At 40.4% G+C, this 14,609-nt stretch overlaps 1 protein-coding gene across 2 annotated transcripts in view; it reads right to left on the bottom strand.

Moving 5' to 3' along the window:
- plekhh1 (pleckstrin homology, MyTH4 and FERM domain containing H1) overlaps positions 1-14,609 on the bottom strand; it is a 36,103-nt gene that overhangs the window by 20,218 nt on the left and 1,276 nt on the right. For both annotated transcript variants that reach the window (XM_087780078.1, XM_087780079.1), the window contains exons 2-7: positions 7,059-7,237; positions 1,460-1,522; positions 1,239-1,388; positions 1,072-1,155; positions 250-331; positions 27-197 (exon numbers count right to left, since the gene is read on the bottom strand). In XM_087780078.1, coding sequence (XP_087636204.1) covers positions 27-197; positions 250-331; positions 1,072-1,155; positions 1,239-1,388; positions 1,460-1,522; positions 7,059-7,211 — 703 coding nt within the window. In that variant the 5' untranslated portion in view covers positions 7,212-7,237. The remainder of the gene's footprint in view (positions 1-26; positions 198-249; positions 332-1,071; positions 1,156-1,238; positions 1,389-1,459; positions 1,523-7,058; positions 7,238-14,609) is intronic.

Genomic DNA, 14,609 nt, shown 5'->3' with positions numbered 1-14,609 from the left:
CAGAGGTATGCATCGCCTCAGCTCACCTGTAGGGGGCGTGCGGACAGAATAGGCGGCGACGCGAGGACCCGCCTGTCTCCGGGCGTCTTCTTGTGCGGGGGGAGTCCCGGGGCAGCTGGGAGGGAACAGCGGGCTGTGGGGCACCAGGTGGGCGTCATTCAGGGGTGAGCCAGGCGAGCCGTGGTTCTCCAGCAGAGCTGAGAGAAGACATGTCAACGTGGATCTCAGGAGGTTGAAGAAGAACTTTACCGTGAAGTCGTTCCTGCAGCAGCATGATCTGCTCCGTCTGCTTCAAGTTGGACATCTTCAGGAGCTGGTTCTCCTGCTCCATCTGTACACAAGTGGGTCACTGTGAGACTGTTGCAGTGCATCATGGGACGCTCTTTTACAAAGTTATAGCAGATTATTTTATGGTCACATTTTTTTGTTCTTTTAAGCCTTGAATTATTATTTTTTAATGCTTTAACCCCTGTGTTGTCTCAGGGTCAAGGTGACCCGGAGGGCCACAAAAACAAAAGTGATTGTGGTATCCCTTGTGTCATCCATAGTCAAGGTGACCCGGAGGCCCGAAAACAAATGAGTTTGAGGTATCCCTTGTGTTTTCTCTGGGTCAAGGTGACCCGAAGGCGAGATACAAATGTGTGTGTGGTATCCCTTGTGTTGACTCTGGGTCAAGGTGACCTGAAGGCGGGAGACAAATGGGAGTGTGGTATCCCTTGTGTTGTCTCTGGGTCAAGGTGACCCGAAGGTGAGAGACAAATGTGTGTGTGGTATCTCTTGTGTTATCTCAGGGTCAAGATGACCTGAGGACCAAAAACAAATGTGTTTGAGGTATCCCTTGTTTTACCCCATGGTTGAGGTGACCCGGAGGCCACGAAAAAAAATGTGTTTGTGGTATCCCTTGTGTTTTCTCTGGGTCAAGGTGACCTGAAGGAGAGACAAATGTGTTTGTGGTATCCCTTGTGTTATCTTAGAGTCAAGGTGACCCAGAGGCCCAGAGAACAAATGTGTTTGTGGTACCCCTTCTACAAATCATTCAATATGCTGATGACACCATGACTTTCAACTCACCTCTCTGAGTTTGACGGTGACCCAGTCTTTGATCTTGGCAGCCTTCTCTTCTATGATCTTGGCCTCCTGGGCTCGCACTAAGATCTGTGGTCAGAACAGTGATTGATGGATTGATTGATTGATTGATTGATTGACTGACTGACTGATTGACAATATCAACCCCGTACCTGCTTCTCCAGCTGAACTTCCAGTCTCTTAATGGCCGCGTCTTTCTCTTGAACCCGAGCGCTCAGGTCTTGATACTTCCTGTACAGCTGAGTCTCCGACTCACTGGTCTGTACGTTTGCACTCTTCAACTTCTCCTCCATGACTTGGATCTAAGAACAAAAAACATGCAGAGTCAGCAAAAAGAATGATGGATGAACATACATGAACTCCAAACTCTCACCTGCTTCTCTGCACTTTCTGCTCGCTGGTCCGACTCTATCACCCTCTGCTCCAGTTCCTGCATCTGCAAAACCACAGTCCACATTAAATAAAGAAGTATATTTCAAAATTAAATATCTTTTTTTTAATACACCATTCACTCTAGATGGCAGCAATAATTACTTCCTCCGCAGATAAGGGAACAATGAGATTCCGGCGATGACTGAGGACGAGAGGATACAGTGACTCCAGCAGCTTTTAAAGCTGAAGTTTGGACATATTTTGGTTTGAAAACCAATGAAAGCAGTTACAACTGACAACGAGAGTCATGTGGTCTTGTACAAAAATGTCAAGTTCTCGACAATACTACAAACGTATATACTTGTTCCTACGGTACATGCATTATATCTATGTTTTCCATGTATCATAATTCGCCTGATTCTCTCAAATACACACCCCTTTTTGTCAGTCGTGAAAACAGATAAATGTCAATATAAACTAAATAAAAACACTGGACGTGTGTCTTTTTTTCAGTCAACCTCAAGTGGACACTTGATGAACTGCAACTTTTTTGCACATCTGGGTAAAAGACCTTAAACAAAACATGCTGACAAGTCTATATTCACATACAAAATAACACCATGAAGAGGCATCAACATAAGGCTCTGGGTGGTTTCTACCAAGTAAGAATCACGTCTGGTTCAAACTGGCGTCACCTCGAGCGAGCAAACACGATCCATCGTAGAAGTTTGCACACTCAAGTGAACAATCGGACGCGAGCCTGCAAACACACTCTCAACTGCTGGTCCCAGGTCAGTGACCCGGCAGAGAGGAGAGCAAACAAACTAATGGATTCACTCTGCTTGAAAGATTCATATGAATTCCTTCTGTCGCCCTTTTGTTCTTCTCGCAGCTTCTCATCACCTCAGAGCAGAATCGTTTCCCAGAAGCCACCACGGGAAACAATTGAAAAGTTCAACGCAGTATTTTTATATGTGAATACAGGCGACAGATTGAGTCAAAACATTTTAGATTGATTGATTGATAGATTTTTAGATTTTTATTTAAAGAGTAATAATAAGAAAAAAAAACATGAAGAAAAACAAAAAATAAATAATTACATAAGTATTTGAATAAAGTTAAGAAATACAAATTGGGAATTTATTGTTAAAAGACAATATTTTTTTTACTTTTATCTATAATTGTGTCTTTTGACACCTTTTTTAGCATCTGAAATATTGTTTAACGTAACAAGCAAAACACAAGACGACCTTCAAAAGAGTTGGGGCGCCAGATTGTATGTATGTATATATAATATACACACACATACAGCACATACATATACATATATACACATACATACACAATATATACACGTACATACATACATACATACATACAGATACAGATACATACATATCTATATATATATATATATATATATATATAGATATATACACACAAACACACAGATGAATATACACACACACACACACACATACACACACATACACACACACATATATATATGTATATATAGATCATCATATATGAGCATCAGCTTTGAAGGAGCCGTCGTTGTGTTTGAGAAACTCGAGCCGTCCTTCCATTCTCAGGATCGGTCCGAGGTCCGACTGTCATCAGACGTGTTTCCTGCCGTCTCAGCGCCAGTTGTCGTGCACGGAGACACATGGACTGACACCCACACAAGTGTGAAGGTCGCAGCAGACCCTGAGTTAGCACCTCTTTGAAGATCAGTCTTTGGGTGCGTTTGATTTCAAACACACGGTCACGACGGTTAAATTTAGAGCCGGGTCTTAAACAATCGCGTCATGATCAACTTATGGAGTCGAGAGAGAGTCTCAGGAAAAGAACGTTGGATCATTTACGTTAATACTGACATCTTTAACTCACTGATGTATGAACCATATTTATCTTTTCATTCTGAGGACAAACTACTGCCAGAGTGGATTGAACGGATGGATGCAAGGACATAAAATTGGACAGATGTACGGATGTATGGACACATCTATGGATATAAAGATGGAAGGATGGATGGATGGGTAGTTGGATTGATGGATAGATAGATGCGATGACGGACAAATAGACAGATGGATGTGATGGACTGATAGACAGATGGATAAATGGATGGACAGATGGATGTATGAATAGAATGATGGACAAACAGAGAGACTGATGGATGGACAGAAAGATGGACGGATGGATGTATGGATTGATAGAATGACAGACTAACAGCTTGATGAATGGATGGACAGATGGATGGATGGATGGACAGGCGGATTATGGATGGACGGATGGATGGATGGATTATGGATGGACAGATGGATTATGGATGGACGGACGGATTATGGATGGACGGACGGATTATGGATGGACGGACGTATTATGGATGGACGGATGGATTATGGATGGACGGATGGATTATGGATGGACGGACAGATTATGGATGGACAGATGGATTATGGATGGACAGATGGATTATGGATGGACGGATGGATTATGGATGGACGGACAGATTATGGATGCACAGATGGATTATGGATGGACAGATGGATTATGGATGGACAGATGGATTATGGATGGACGGACGGATTATGGATGGACGGATGGATTATGGATGGACAGATGGATTATGGATGGACGGACAGATAATGGATGGACGGATGGATTATGGATGGACGGACGGATTATGGATGGACGGATGGATTATGGATGGACAGACGGATTATGGATGGAAGGATGGATTATGGATGGACGGACGGATTATGGATGGACGGACGGATTATGGATGGACGGATGGATTATGGATGGACGGATGGATTATGGATGGACGGACGGATTATGGATGGACGGAAGGATTATGGATGGACGGACGGATTATGGATGGACGGATGGATTATGGATGGACGGACGGATTATGGATGGACGGACGGATTATGGATGGACGGAAGGATTATGGATGGACGGACGGATTATGGATGGACGGACGGATTATGGATGGACGGATGGATTATGGATGGACGGACGGATTATGGATGGATGAATGGATTATGGATGGACGGACGGATTATGGATGGACGGACGGATTATGGATGGACGGACGGATTATGGATCGACGGACGGACGGATGGACAGATAGATAGAAGGATTGACGGACGGACGGATGGATGGATGGATGGCTTGTTCTGATATTCAGGTTCATCAGTTGCATTTACTGTGGTTTTAATCCTCAGTCGTCTCTTGAAACGGAGCTAAAGTGGGTCAGTGTGTGAAACTCTCTGACTTGGCAGCCGAGCCCATGAGCAGCACGAAGCTTCAACTTACTGCAATAACATGACGGAATAGTACTCACTCAGCACTCCCCCCCCCCTCACCCTCTGGAGAACAACACTGCGAGAGCCATTAGTCTGATGTTAGATCTGGATCACGTGTGACACAACCAGAGACTCACTAGTTCTGCTGACGCACACTTTACTACACACAGAGTTCAACGTCTTTAATCAGGGATTAATAAAAAACGACTGCGGTTTTTAAACACGGCTCTGTGTGCGACTTAGTTTGCCTTGAAGCCTCAATGATGTCATATTTGATCGTGTTGGTTAGTGACAGTAATGATGGTGAACATTTATATTGTGTTACATTTAAAAATGTGATTTAAATATGATATTACAAATGCACACCAAAGAACGACTATTACTGAACACATTAGACAAGATAAAAACACAACATACAAATGTAATAAAACTTCATATCCAGAATTCAAGTGGATATAATGTTAAGAACTCAACAAGAGAAAGTAAAAGATTGAAATAAATGTTTTTTATCACTAACTAACTGAATCACCCGTGAGAGAACCAACCAACTATCAATGTTTATGGAAGTAAAGCTGACCTTGAATATGAATTACTAACTACTACTAACACTGCTTTTTTTGTTTTTGTTTTAATGCATTAAAAGATTTAAAAAATGTAACGTTTTTAAATATTAAATGTAAAACAATATTCAGTGTAAACTATTCAAGGTTAAAGAAAAAAAATCCAATGTAAAAATTCAATGAACAATAAAATAAATTAAAAGCAAAGAATGTTTAGTGTAAACAATTAAATGATTAATAAAATATAATGCAAAATAATCCATGGTAAAAAAAAATCAAAGATCAATTAAACACATTGTAAAATAAATATTTACTGTAAAAAATTCAATGTAAAAGAAAATATAAAATCCAATGTAAAAAATATTTATTGTGAAAAATGAAAAGAAATCCCATGTACAAATTCAATGAACAATAAAAAAATAAAATTCAGTGTAAAAAAAAAAATGGAATTAAAAAAAGTAAAGAAATCTAATGTGAAAAATATTTGGCGTAAAAAAAAAAATAATAATAAAATGTTAAAAATTCAATTAACAAAAAGAAAATCCATTGTAAAATAAGTTAAAAAGTCTAATGTAAAAAATATGTATGTTCAATGTTCAATATGTAATGAAAAAAATGAATAATTCTATTTAAAAAATATAAAGTAAAAATTAAATGAACAATAAAATCAAATGCGACAGAGACAGACATCCAGGGAGAAGCAACCAATCCCTGATGTTAGGCTGTGACGTCAGTCAAAGGTCACAGGAAGTAGAAGCGAGTCATTGCAACTGAAATGATGCCCGAGTCCGTTTTATGTATTTGCTTTCGTAACAAGACAGTTTTACGGTTTATGTCAAGTATGACCATCTTGAAGTTCAGACAACGATAGAGAAAATGATGACTTGAGCAGTTTTTCAATCGTAAAATAGGAATTCCTTCCTGGTCAACAACTTAGAAAAAAAAAAAAAAAAGTGTTTTCCAAGTGAGCGGAGGTGAGACGTGGCAGAGGTTGAGTTACTGGTGTTGACGCACAGAGAAGAGACCGAACCACATGTTTATTGAATCAGATGAGTAACTCCCTCGTCCTCGCATCAACAAACAGCTACTCGCAAATCACCAGCTCCTAATTCAACGTCTGCTCCGTTGCATCAAAGTGGCCTCGGAGATCGGATTTCAACGCTTTACGGCCGACGTGCACAAGCTTTATTCCGAGCAGAGTCGGTAAATTCTCAGCGTGGCAAAACAAACGCTGACAGAGTCCACTTAAGTCGTGATTTAGTGACTTTCTTCAGGTACGTCTGTCTCCTAAAAAACTTCAAATCAGTTGGAAATTCACCATTTATGGCTTTAAACGGGTTAAATACGAGTCAAATAAATCTGAATGATCTGGAGCTGGTTTAGAAAATAGTGACATTATTCTTCCGACTATATTTAGAATACGCCGTCACATTCATTTGTAGTAGAAACTAATGTATAATTATAGTATTTGTATAGTGAATATAAGCTTGTGTGTGTGTGTGTAGTAATTGAATTAGCAATAAAATCCATTTCCCGTCTGGTTTGGCAAGTTTTTTAATCCCCCATTTGACAGTGTGTTTAAGTAAAAGTGACTTAAATACTTTTCCAGTTCCACCACATCAGAGGCAACTCTGCTTCTGCTCACGATATTACTTCTCTCTCTCTCTCTCTCTCTCTCTCTCTCTCTCTCTCTCTCTCTCTCTCTCTCTCTCTCTCGGTTTCTTACCTTCTCTGCCAGCAGTTCCCGGATTTTCCCGGCCTGGAGACGGAATCTCAACAGTTGCATCTCCAGAGCGATGCAGCGCTTCTGCCAGTCCACGCCGGCGACTCCTACGCCTGCTGCGCCGCCGCCGGCGCTGCTCTCCAGCACGTCGGCCATGACCAGGACTCTCTGGACTCACCGGGCTGAGGAACAGACACAGAATAAGCACCAAAGGTGGTGGATTAATTTGAGATTAGGCTTTTTATTTTAAAACAAATGTCCTTAATTTAACATCAGAATGTTTGCAGCTGGCACTGTTATCAATTAGCTAAGCTAGCAGGTATAGCATCCAGGTTTTTTCTCTACATCACACAATGAAACCCATAATATCAACATTGTTATTATCTATTTTTTCACTAGAAGAAACAGTGTCTTTGTAATAACCAGACTATAAACAAATGTCCACAATTTCACTTCAGAATATTTGTAGCTAGTATTGCTATTGACTAGCTAAGCTAGCAGGTATAGCATCCAGGTTTTTTCTCTATTTCACATAATGAAACCCATAATATCAACATTGTTATTATCCATTTTTTCACTAGAAGAAACAGTGTCTTTGTAATAACTAGACTACAAACAAATGTCCACAATTTCACTTCAGAATATTTGTAGCTAGTATTTATATTGACTAGCTAAGCTAGCAGGTATAGCATCCAGGTTTTTTCTCTACTTCACATAATGAAACCCATAATATCAACATTGTTATTTTCTATTTTTTCACTAGAAGAATCAGTGTCTTTGTAATAACCAGACTATAAACAAATGTCCACAATTTCACTTCAGAATATTTGTAGCTAGTATTGCTATTGACTAGCTAAGCTAGCAGGTATAGCATCCAGATTTTTTCTCTACTTCACACAATGAAACCCATAATATCAACATTGTTATTATCTATTTTTTCACTAGAAGAAACAGTGTCTTTGTAATAACCAGACTATAAACAAATGTCCACAATTTCACTTCAGAATATTTGTAGCTAGTATTGCTATTGACTAGCTAAGCTAGCAGGTATAGCATCCAGGTTTTTTCTCTACTTTACCTAATGAAACCCATAATATCAACATTGTTATTACCTATTTTTTCACTGGAAGAAACAGTGTCTTTGTAATAACCAGACTATAAACAAATGTCAACCATTTCACTTCAGAATATTTGTAGCTAGTATTGCTACTGACTAGCTAAGCTGGCAGGGTTTTTATCTACTTAAACATAGAAATTTTAAAAAATCATATTAACATTGTTTTTTTTATCTATTATGTCTGGCAAGATTCACTGGAAGAAAAAGTGTATTTGTAATAACCAGAATATAAACAAATTTTCACATCAGATTGTTATCAACAAGGACTGCCAATAGCTAAGCTAGGATCCAGTTTTTTCTTCACTTCAAATGGCAGTTCTTTTTTATATATATACAGTATATATATTTTTTATTTAAATATACTTCATAAAAACTCACCATACAATCAGGTCACCAAAATATTTCCACAATTCAAGAATAGTGTTAGAAAAATTAACTCAATATAGGTGAACCTTCAGCAAATAAAAACAAAAAATGTTGTCAAGGCAGTTTTAGCTTTTTTTTTGAGATTTGAATAAAATATTGCTTTGCTAGCGTCAGCGATTAGAGGCCATACAAGTCAATTGCTGTGTCTCAAATCACATACTTCTCTTAGTGCACTGGCGGTTAGTATGCATCAGGATAGTGATAGTTAGAAACAAAATATTCGTAAGATATTTATGCCGGTATCAGCACCGAAGACGTGCCTCCTTCTGCTGGCTGAAAATGCACCTGTAAATATATGAATGAATATATATATATATATATATATATATATGACGTAACTTCCATTTACAACGTCAACGTCACTAAGATGGAGCCATTTAGGGTAGAAAGTGTCCATCGATCCATACTCAGTTTTGTGGGCGTTTTAGTGACAATTTAGTGTGCATGGAGCACTACATTTTCACATACTAACAATTGAGACAAACTTATGCACTAAAAATACTAAGTTTAAGTACGCAGGTATGCAATTTGAGACACAGCTAATGACTTCAAAATCTTCCTGGATCCAGATGGAGCTTATCAACATTACCAGAAAATTCCATTTAAAAGGAAGAAAGAAGGAAAAGAAAGATGAAAATCACGTAACTTTCTTAACAAAAGGTGTGTTTTTTTTCTCAGGTATTTAAAACAACTTTACGTCCAGGCCTGTGACAAACACAACAACAGAATACTCGAGCGGCAAATGAGTTCCACATGAATCTCTTCACGATCATCATCGAGCAAGTGCTTTAATTCCGCCCATAACAGAGACGGAAAAATCTGTTTTCAATCACAATGCATCATGGGGGGAAAAAAAAAGAAGGCAGGAACTGACCTCTGGTATTCCCCTCCACCCCCCACCCACGACCTCAATTCACATTTGTCATTCTGAAAAAGTGAGTCCAACATACTCCGATGATGAATCCACCACCGTCACGTTCATCTCAGGCGTCCAACCTCACACACCCTGAAGTTAATAAAACACACACACACACTGAACAACACCTCAGCAGGGGGGCTCTGCGTCAGCGGGGGAGTTTGGTACCGACTCCCAGGCCTTCTGGTAACAAAGAAGGTCAACCCACCTCACCCCAAAATCTCTGCCCACAACTCCCGGGCCATGCAATCCTTCCTTAATTACAAGACGGGATGAAACAGGATCCTGGTCTGCACAATGGTGTCTTTCTGCATGACGGTCCCATCGCGGGGAAGGAAGGGGAAGAGGGGGTCGCGGGGGGCCTGACTCGGCAAAGAAAAGGAGCGAAGAATGTGACAGAATGAATGGAACCGGGTCGTGGATGTGGGAAAGTGGGGCGAGTCAAGTTATTTTTTACCTGATGAGAACCGGTGGATTCTTTGCCCTTCTTGTGGGACATTCATTCACAAAGGTTAGGACCCCGGCGTGAACGCCATAAAATGTCTGATTACTTTCAGTTGGATGTAACCACAGCATTCAAGAGTGAGAAGCTCTGTGTGGTCCAGAAAAGTGTTTCTCCTCAATGCCTTCTTATTCTAAAGGTCTTGTCAAGTTGTAGTAAAAAGGCCTTTAAGTGAGGGGTCACCTAAGAGACTCTGTTTTTCTAATTCAAAACTTGTCTACACTAGCAATCCTGATATCTCCACGGAACCCTAAATATCTGGACATCCTATGGCCAAATTCAAATGGTGAGTTTTAATTTTCGCCACAATTTGGTCAACTACATTGGACAATTTTTTGTTTTACCTTGGGCTAGGAGCTAAAATGCTAACAGTACATATTGTGAGCTCACGCTTCCTCAATAGAAGACGTTAGGGCTTCACGATATATCAAAGAAATATCGATATATTGCGATATTGCCACGTGCGATATGCATATGAAAAACATGTGTGATCATTTATAAATTTGTACTTCTACGTCTCTTTGTTGTTTAACGTCTCTGTCTGTGAGCTGTGCAGCACAGCTTACTAGGCTCGGTTGTATTCAACGTTCTTAAAAGATCGCAGAACTTCTAAACAAGTGTAAACCTGTCTGTCTGCACCGAAGAGCAGAAATAAACGAAAGGGAAATATCGCATCGTTTTCCTTTTCTAAACCTCCGGACCGACCCTATAGTACTTACTCCTGCATGTGCACGCAGCTACATTTTTAGGTGAAAGAAAAGGGTATCGCATTAATATCGATATCGCAATAATATCAAATATTGCACTTATTTCCAATATCCTGCAGCCCTAGAAGACGTCCACAGATGCATTCTTCCTTATTCTGGATTAATAGTCTCCAAAAAGTAACAAATTTGGTGTTAATTTTGGTCTTTTGTTGCTTGACTCCGCCCAAAACCAAAGACCAAGTGGTCTTGATAAAAATCAAAACAAGTTGTTATTGAAATCTGCTAGGAAGGCTGTAGTTAAGTTGGTAACTGACAGTCTGTGGCCAGACAGCGTCAGCAGAACTGCAGACATTCAAAGTCCACCAACTATAACTCTACCATAGCGCTCCCTACAATTAGCATGCTCATAAATATAGGCCTCGCAAACAAATTACAGAAGTCAAGCTCGGGGAGGTTTTCGCCAGCCGGAGGTTTCCTAGTCTCAGACTGACCAGCTACAAGCCAACGACACCGACATCTAGGCTTTCTTTTTTTCTTTTTTTTTTCAAAGAAGGACAGACTGGCGTGGTTGGTGCCGAGACTTCCTTGATGGACCAGAGCTCCACCTCCTGCTCTCCAGCAGCTGGAACAGCTGGACGCACTCAAGCCATTTGCTGGATTAACGCTTCCGACGCCGCCTCGCTAATTCACCCAACAACAACTCTCTCAGGTTGTCGTTAAGATCAGGCCAACGGGTTTCTACGATCAGGGTGTGGACGAAGGGAAAGCAACAGAAGACTAGGAATCTTCTTCACTCACTGCTGCAGTGTGCAAGGGATCAAATAAACTCCACATATCCATCCCGTCGGGAATGAGGTCATTTTAAAACCGTGTGGAGGAGTCATGGAGTCCAATAACTTGATGGAAGTTTAACTCTTTAACGGGAAGAACTTTTACCGTACATATTCCAAACCCAAGCGATGGCTTTGGGAGCGATATTTAAACATTTCAGTGAGTCAACACTGGTGCCTACGAAAATGGACCATCAAACTAGTCCTGCTTGGAAATAATCCCAGTAAACCTGTGAGAATCCAGATCTGCTAGAGAAGGACATGGCAAACATACCGAGCCAAAAAAGTGCCCAGGGGCTCTAGTTCCTGACTAGATAAGCCAGTCGCCTTAACTAGTTGTTCTCAGCAGTGATTACCCAGTCTTTCTAGAGCAGTCCTGATAACCTATCGAATAATTCTATCCCATTACTTTGTAGATCTTTCCACAAGTCAAAGTCAATCGTCTCTAAAAGCTAAGTTGGGATGAACGGTAGAAGATACAACTTGTTTCCTGAAGCTTGTTTATTAAAGAAGGGTGAGCCGATTATGGACTTGTCAATTCAAAAAAATGGATCTTTTCCAATCTCCACAACGTTCTCAATAAACTGTTCGGAGAAAAATGGAATTATGCTCTTGCGACAAAAGGGTAATTGTGAAACAGAAAGTGAAGTAAGATTATCTTAAGAAACTAGAGGGTAGTACAAGAAGCTCAACGTCACCATTGGAGACAGAAACATTGGGGGTAGATCATTAATATTCTATAATATAATCAGTAACACTTGGTTACAAATTGACCAAAAGTATATTCGAGTCAACTATTCGTCTGAATAGACCCATGTGGTTGCGACTCTCTTTTCTGTGGACATTCTCAACTGCCATCTTCGAAGAAAACCCGACGTTTGTATCAGTTTTTTTAAGGATTTTGGCTGCTCATTATAAAGGATTTCGTGTCGATTCTTATGATAGAGGACTATTTAGATAGTCGGCCGTTGTTTAGGCTAGGATGTCGGAATATGATCGAAGAAATCTCCGTGGCCTAGATAACTACCAAAACATTGTGACCTTTTAAATATACAGTATACTCCCATAAATGCGATGCCAGAAGTTTGTAGGTATATACGGAAACTTCCCAGATGACTCGCTTAATCTCTTCTGGGGTTTGCAAATATTTGGGAATCCCAGATTCAAAGTTCTAAGCAGGTTAGGGTTAGTGTAAGCTAGTAGGAAATAGTGACTACAAACGAGAAGAAGCAGCGAAGGGAGATGTGCTGACCCTTGCATTGACCCGTCAAGTATCCAAAGTCAACGAAGGACTTAACTAGTGAGCAGTGCCAGGCGATACCCTTTGGTAACCAGGTGATCTCCAGCCATTTCCCCAACTCGTGTGAACGCTCTCTGCTTGACCCCAGACATGATGGAAACGCTGACAACGAAACATACCCACAAATCTCCCCGCAAAGTCCTCATGTTGTCCGGACTCTCTGCCCGTAACTCTTGCTACGATGGACGTGGAACAGACGTGTGCGGAGACGAACACAGACGCACCGCTGAGCTTGCAGCTGCGGTGATGTAAGTGATTTAGTCGGTAAAGTGATATCATCCCCGCGAGACGGTTTTCTCGAAGCCCCGGCTGTTGTTGTCTCTGTGGAAATCCAGCTTGGCTTCCCCCTTTATTTTGGCATCCAACCCCACAAACCTTAAATAAAAACTGACTGACATCACAGGCGCGCTCGTGTGAATCTGGGTCACTGGCTGCAAAGTGAAGTCGGGCCTCAGCGTGTACAATGGCGAGAAGAGACGAGTACGGAGTCGAGGACGGCTAATATTGCTTTATCTTAAGTCGAGGGGCCCCCCTGTGTTTGACAAACGGGGACTTCTGTCCAACTCTATCCGGTCAAACAAACCACACTCTTTTTGTTTGAATCTTCAATCAGCTGCCAGTGAAGTAAACACTTGTTCTAAACCTTGACCGATTTCCTGGAAAAGTTAATGTTTTCAAATGTGTGAGAAAACCGTCGGGAAATGACGGACTTTATCTATTTCACAGGTGTTAAACTGAAGGCCTGAGGGCCGAGTACAGCTATTTATTCTTTTGTGGTCCATTTTTTGCAGCAATTGACGATGATGAATCTTTAACTGAAAACTTATTGTATAATGATAAGCTTGCTAAAAGATTACAAGTACAAGAGTAAATGGTGCAATGTCGGGGATGTGTATTGACAAGAATGAAGCACGATAAAGATTATGATATGATATATAGTGATACTGTAGATATATTTGTAGTATTGTCGAGTACTTGACTCCGTTGTTGCAGAATTTACAGACCACATGACTCTTGACGAAGTTGCAACTGCTTTCATTTGTTTTCAAACCAAAATATGTCCAAACATCAGCTTTAAAAGCTGCTGGAGTCACTGTATCCTCTTGTTCTCAGTTGTAACTGCTTTCATTTGTATTCAAACCAAAATATGTCCAAACATCAGCTTTAAAAGCTGCTGGAGTTAATGTATCCTCTCGTCCCCAGTCGTAACTGCTTTCATTTGTTTTGAAAGCAAAATATGTCCAAACATCAGCTTTAAAAGCTTCTGGAGTTACTGTATCCTCTCGTCCTCAGTTGTAACTGCTTTCATTTGTTTTCAAACTAAAATATGTCCAAACATCAGCTTTAAAAGCTGCTGGAGTTACTATATCCTCTCGTCCTCAGTTGTAACTGCTTTCATTTGTTTTGAAAGCAAAAATGTCCAAACATCAGCTTTAAAAGCTGCTGGAGTTACTGTATCCTCTCGTCCTCAGTTGTAACGGCTTTCATTTGTTTTCAAACTAAAATATGTCCAAATATCAGCTTTAAAAGCTGCTGGAGTTACTGTATCCTCTCGTCCTCAGTCGTAACGGCTTTAATTTGTTTTGAAAGCAAATATGTCCAAATATCAGCTTTAAAAGCTGCTGGAGTTACTGTATCCTCTCGTCCTCAGTCATCGCTGGAATCTCATGCAATCAATGCAATGCTGTGAATATTTAGTTTAAAATCTAATGGTTTTATTTTAAACACATTTTGTTAAAATATGAATCATAACAAC

This window comes from Callionymus lyra, chromosome 18, assembly GCF_982586985.1.
Source record: "Callionymus lyra chromosome 18, fCalLyr1.hap1.1, whole genome shotgun sequence".
Lineage (NCBI taxonomy): Eukaryota > Metazoa > Chordata > Actinopteri > Syngnathiformes > Callionymidae > Callionymus > Callionymus lyra.
Note: the sequence above shows the minus strand (reverse complement) of the source record. Positions and strands in the feature narration are given on the sequence as shown.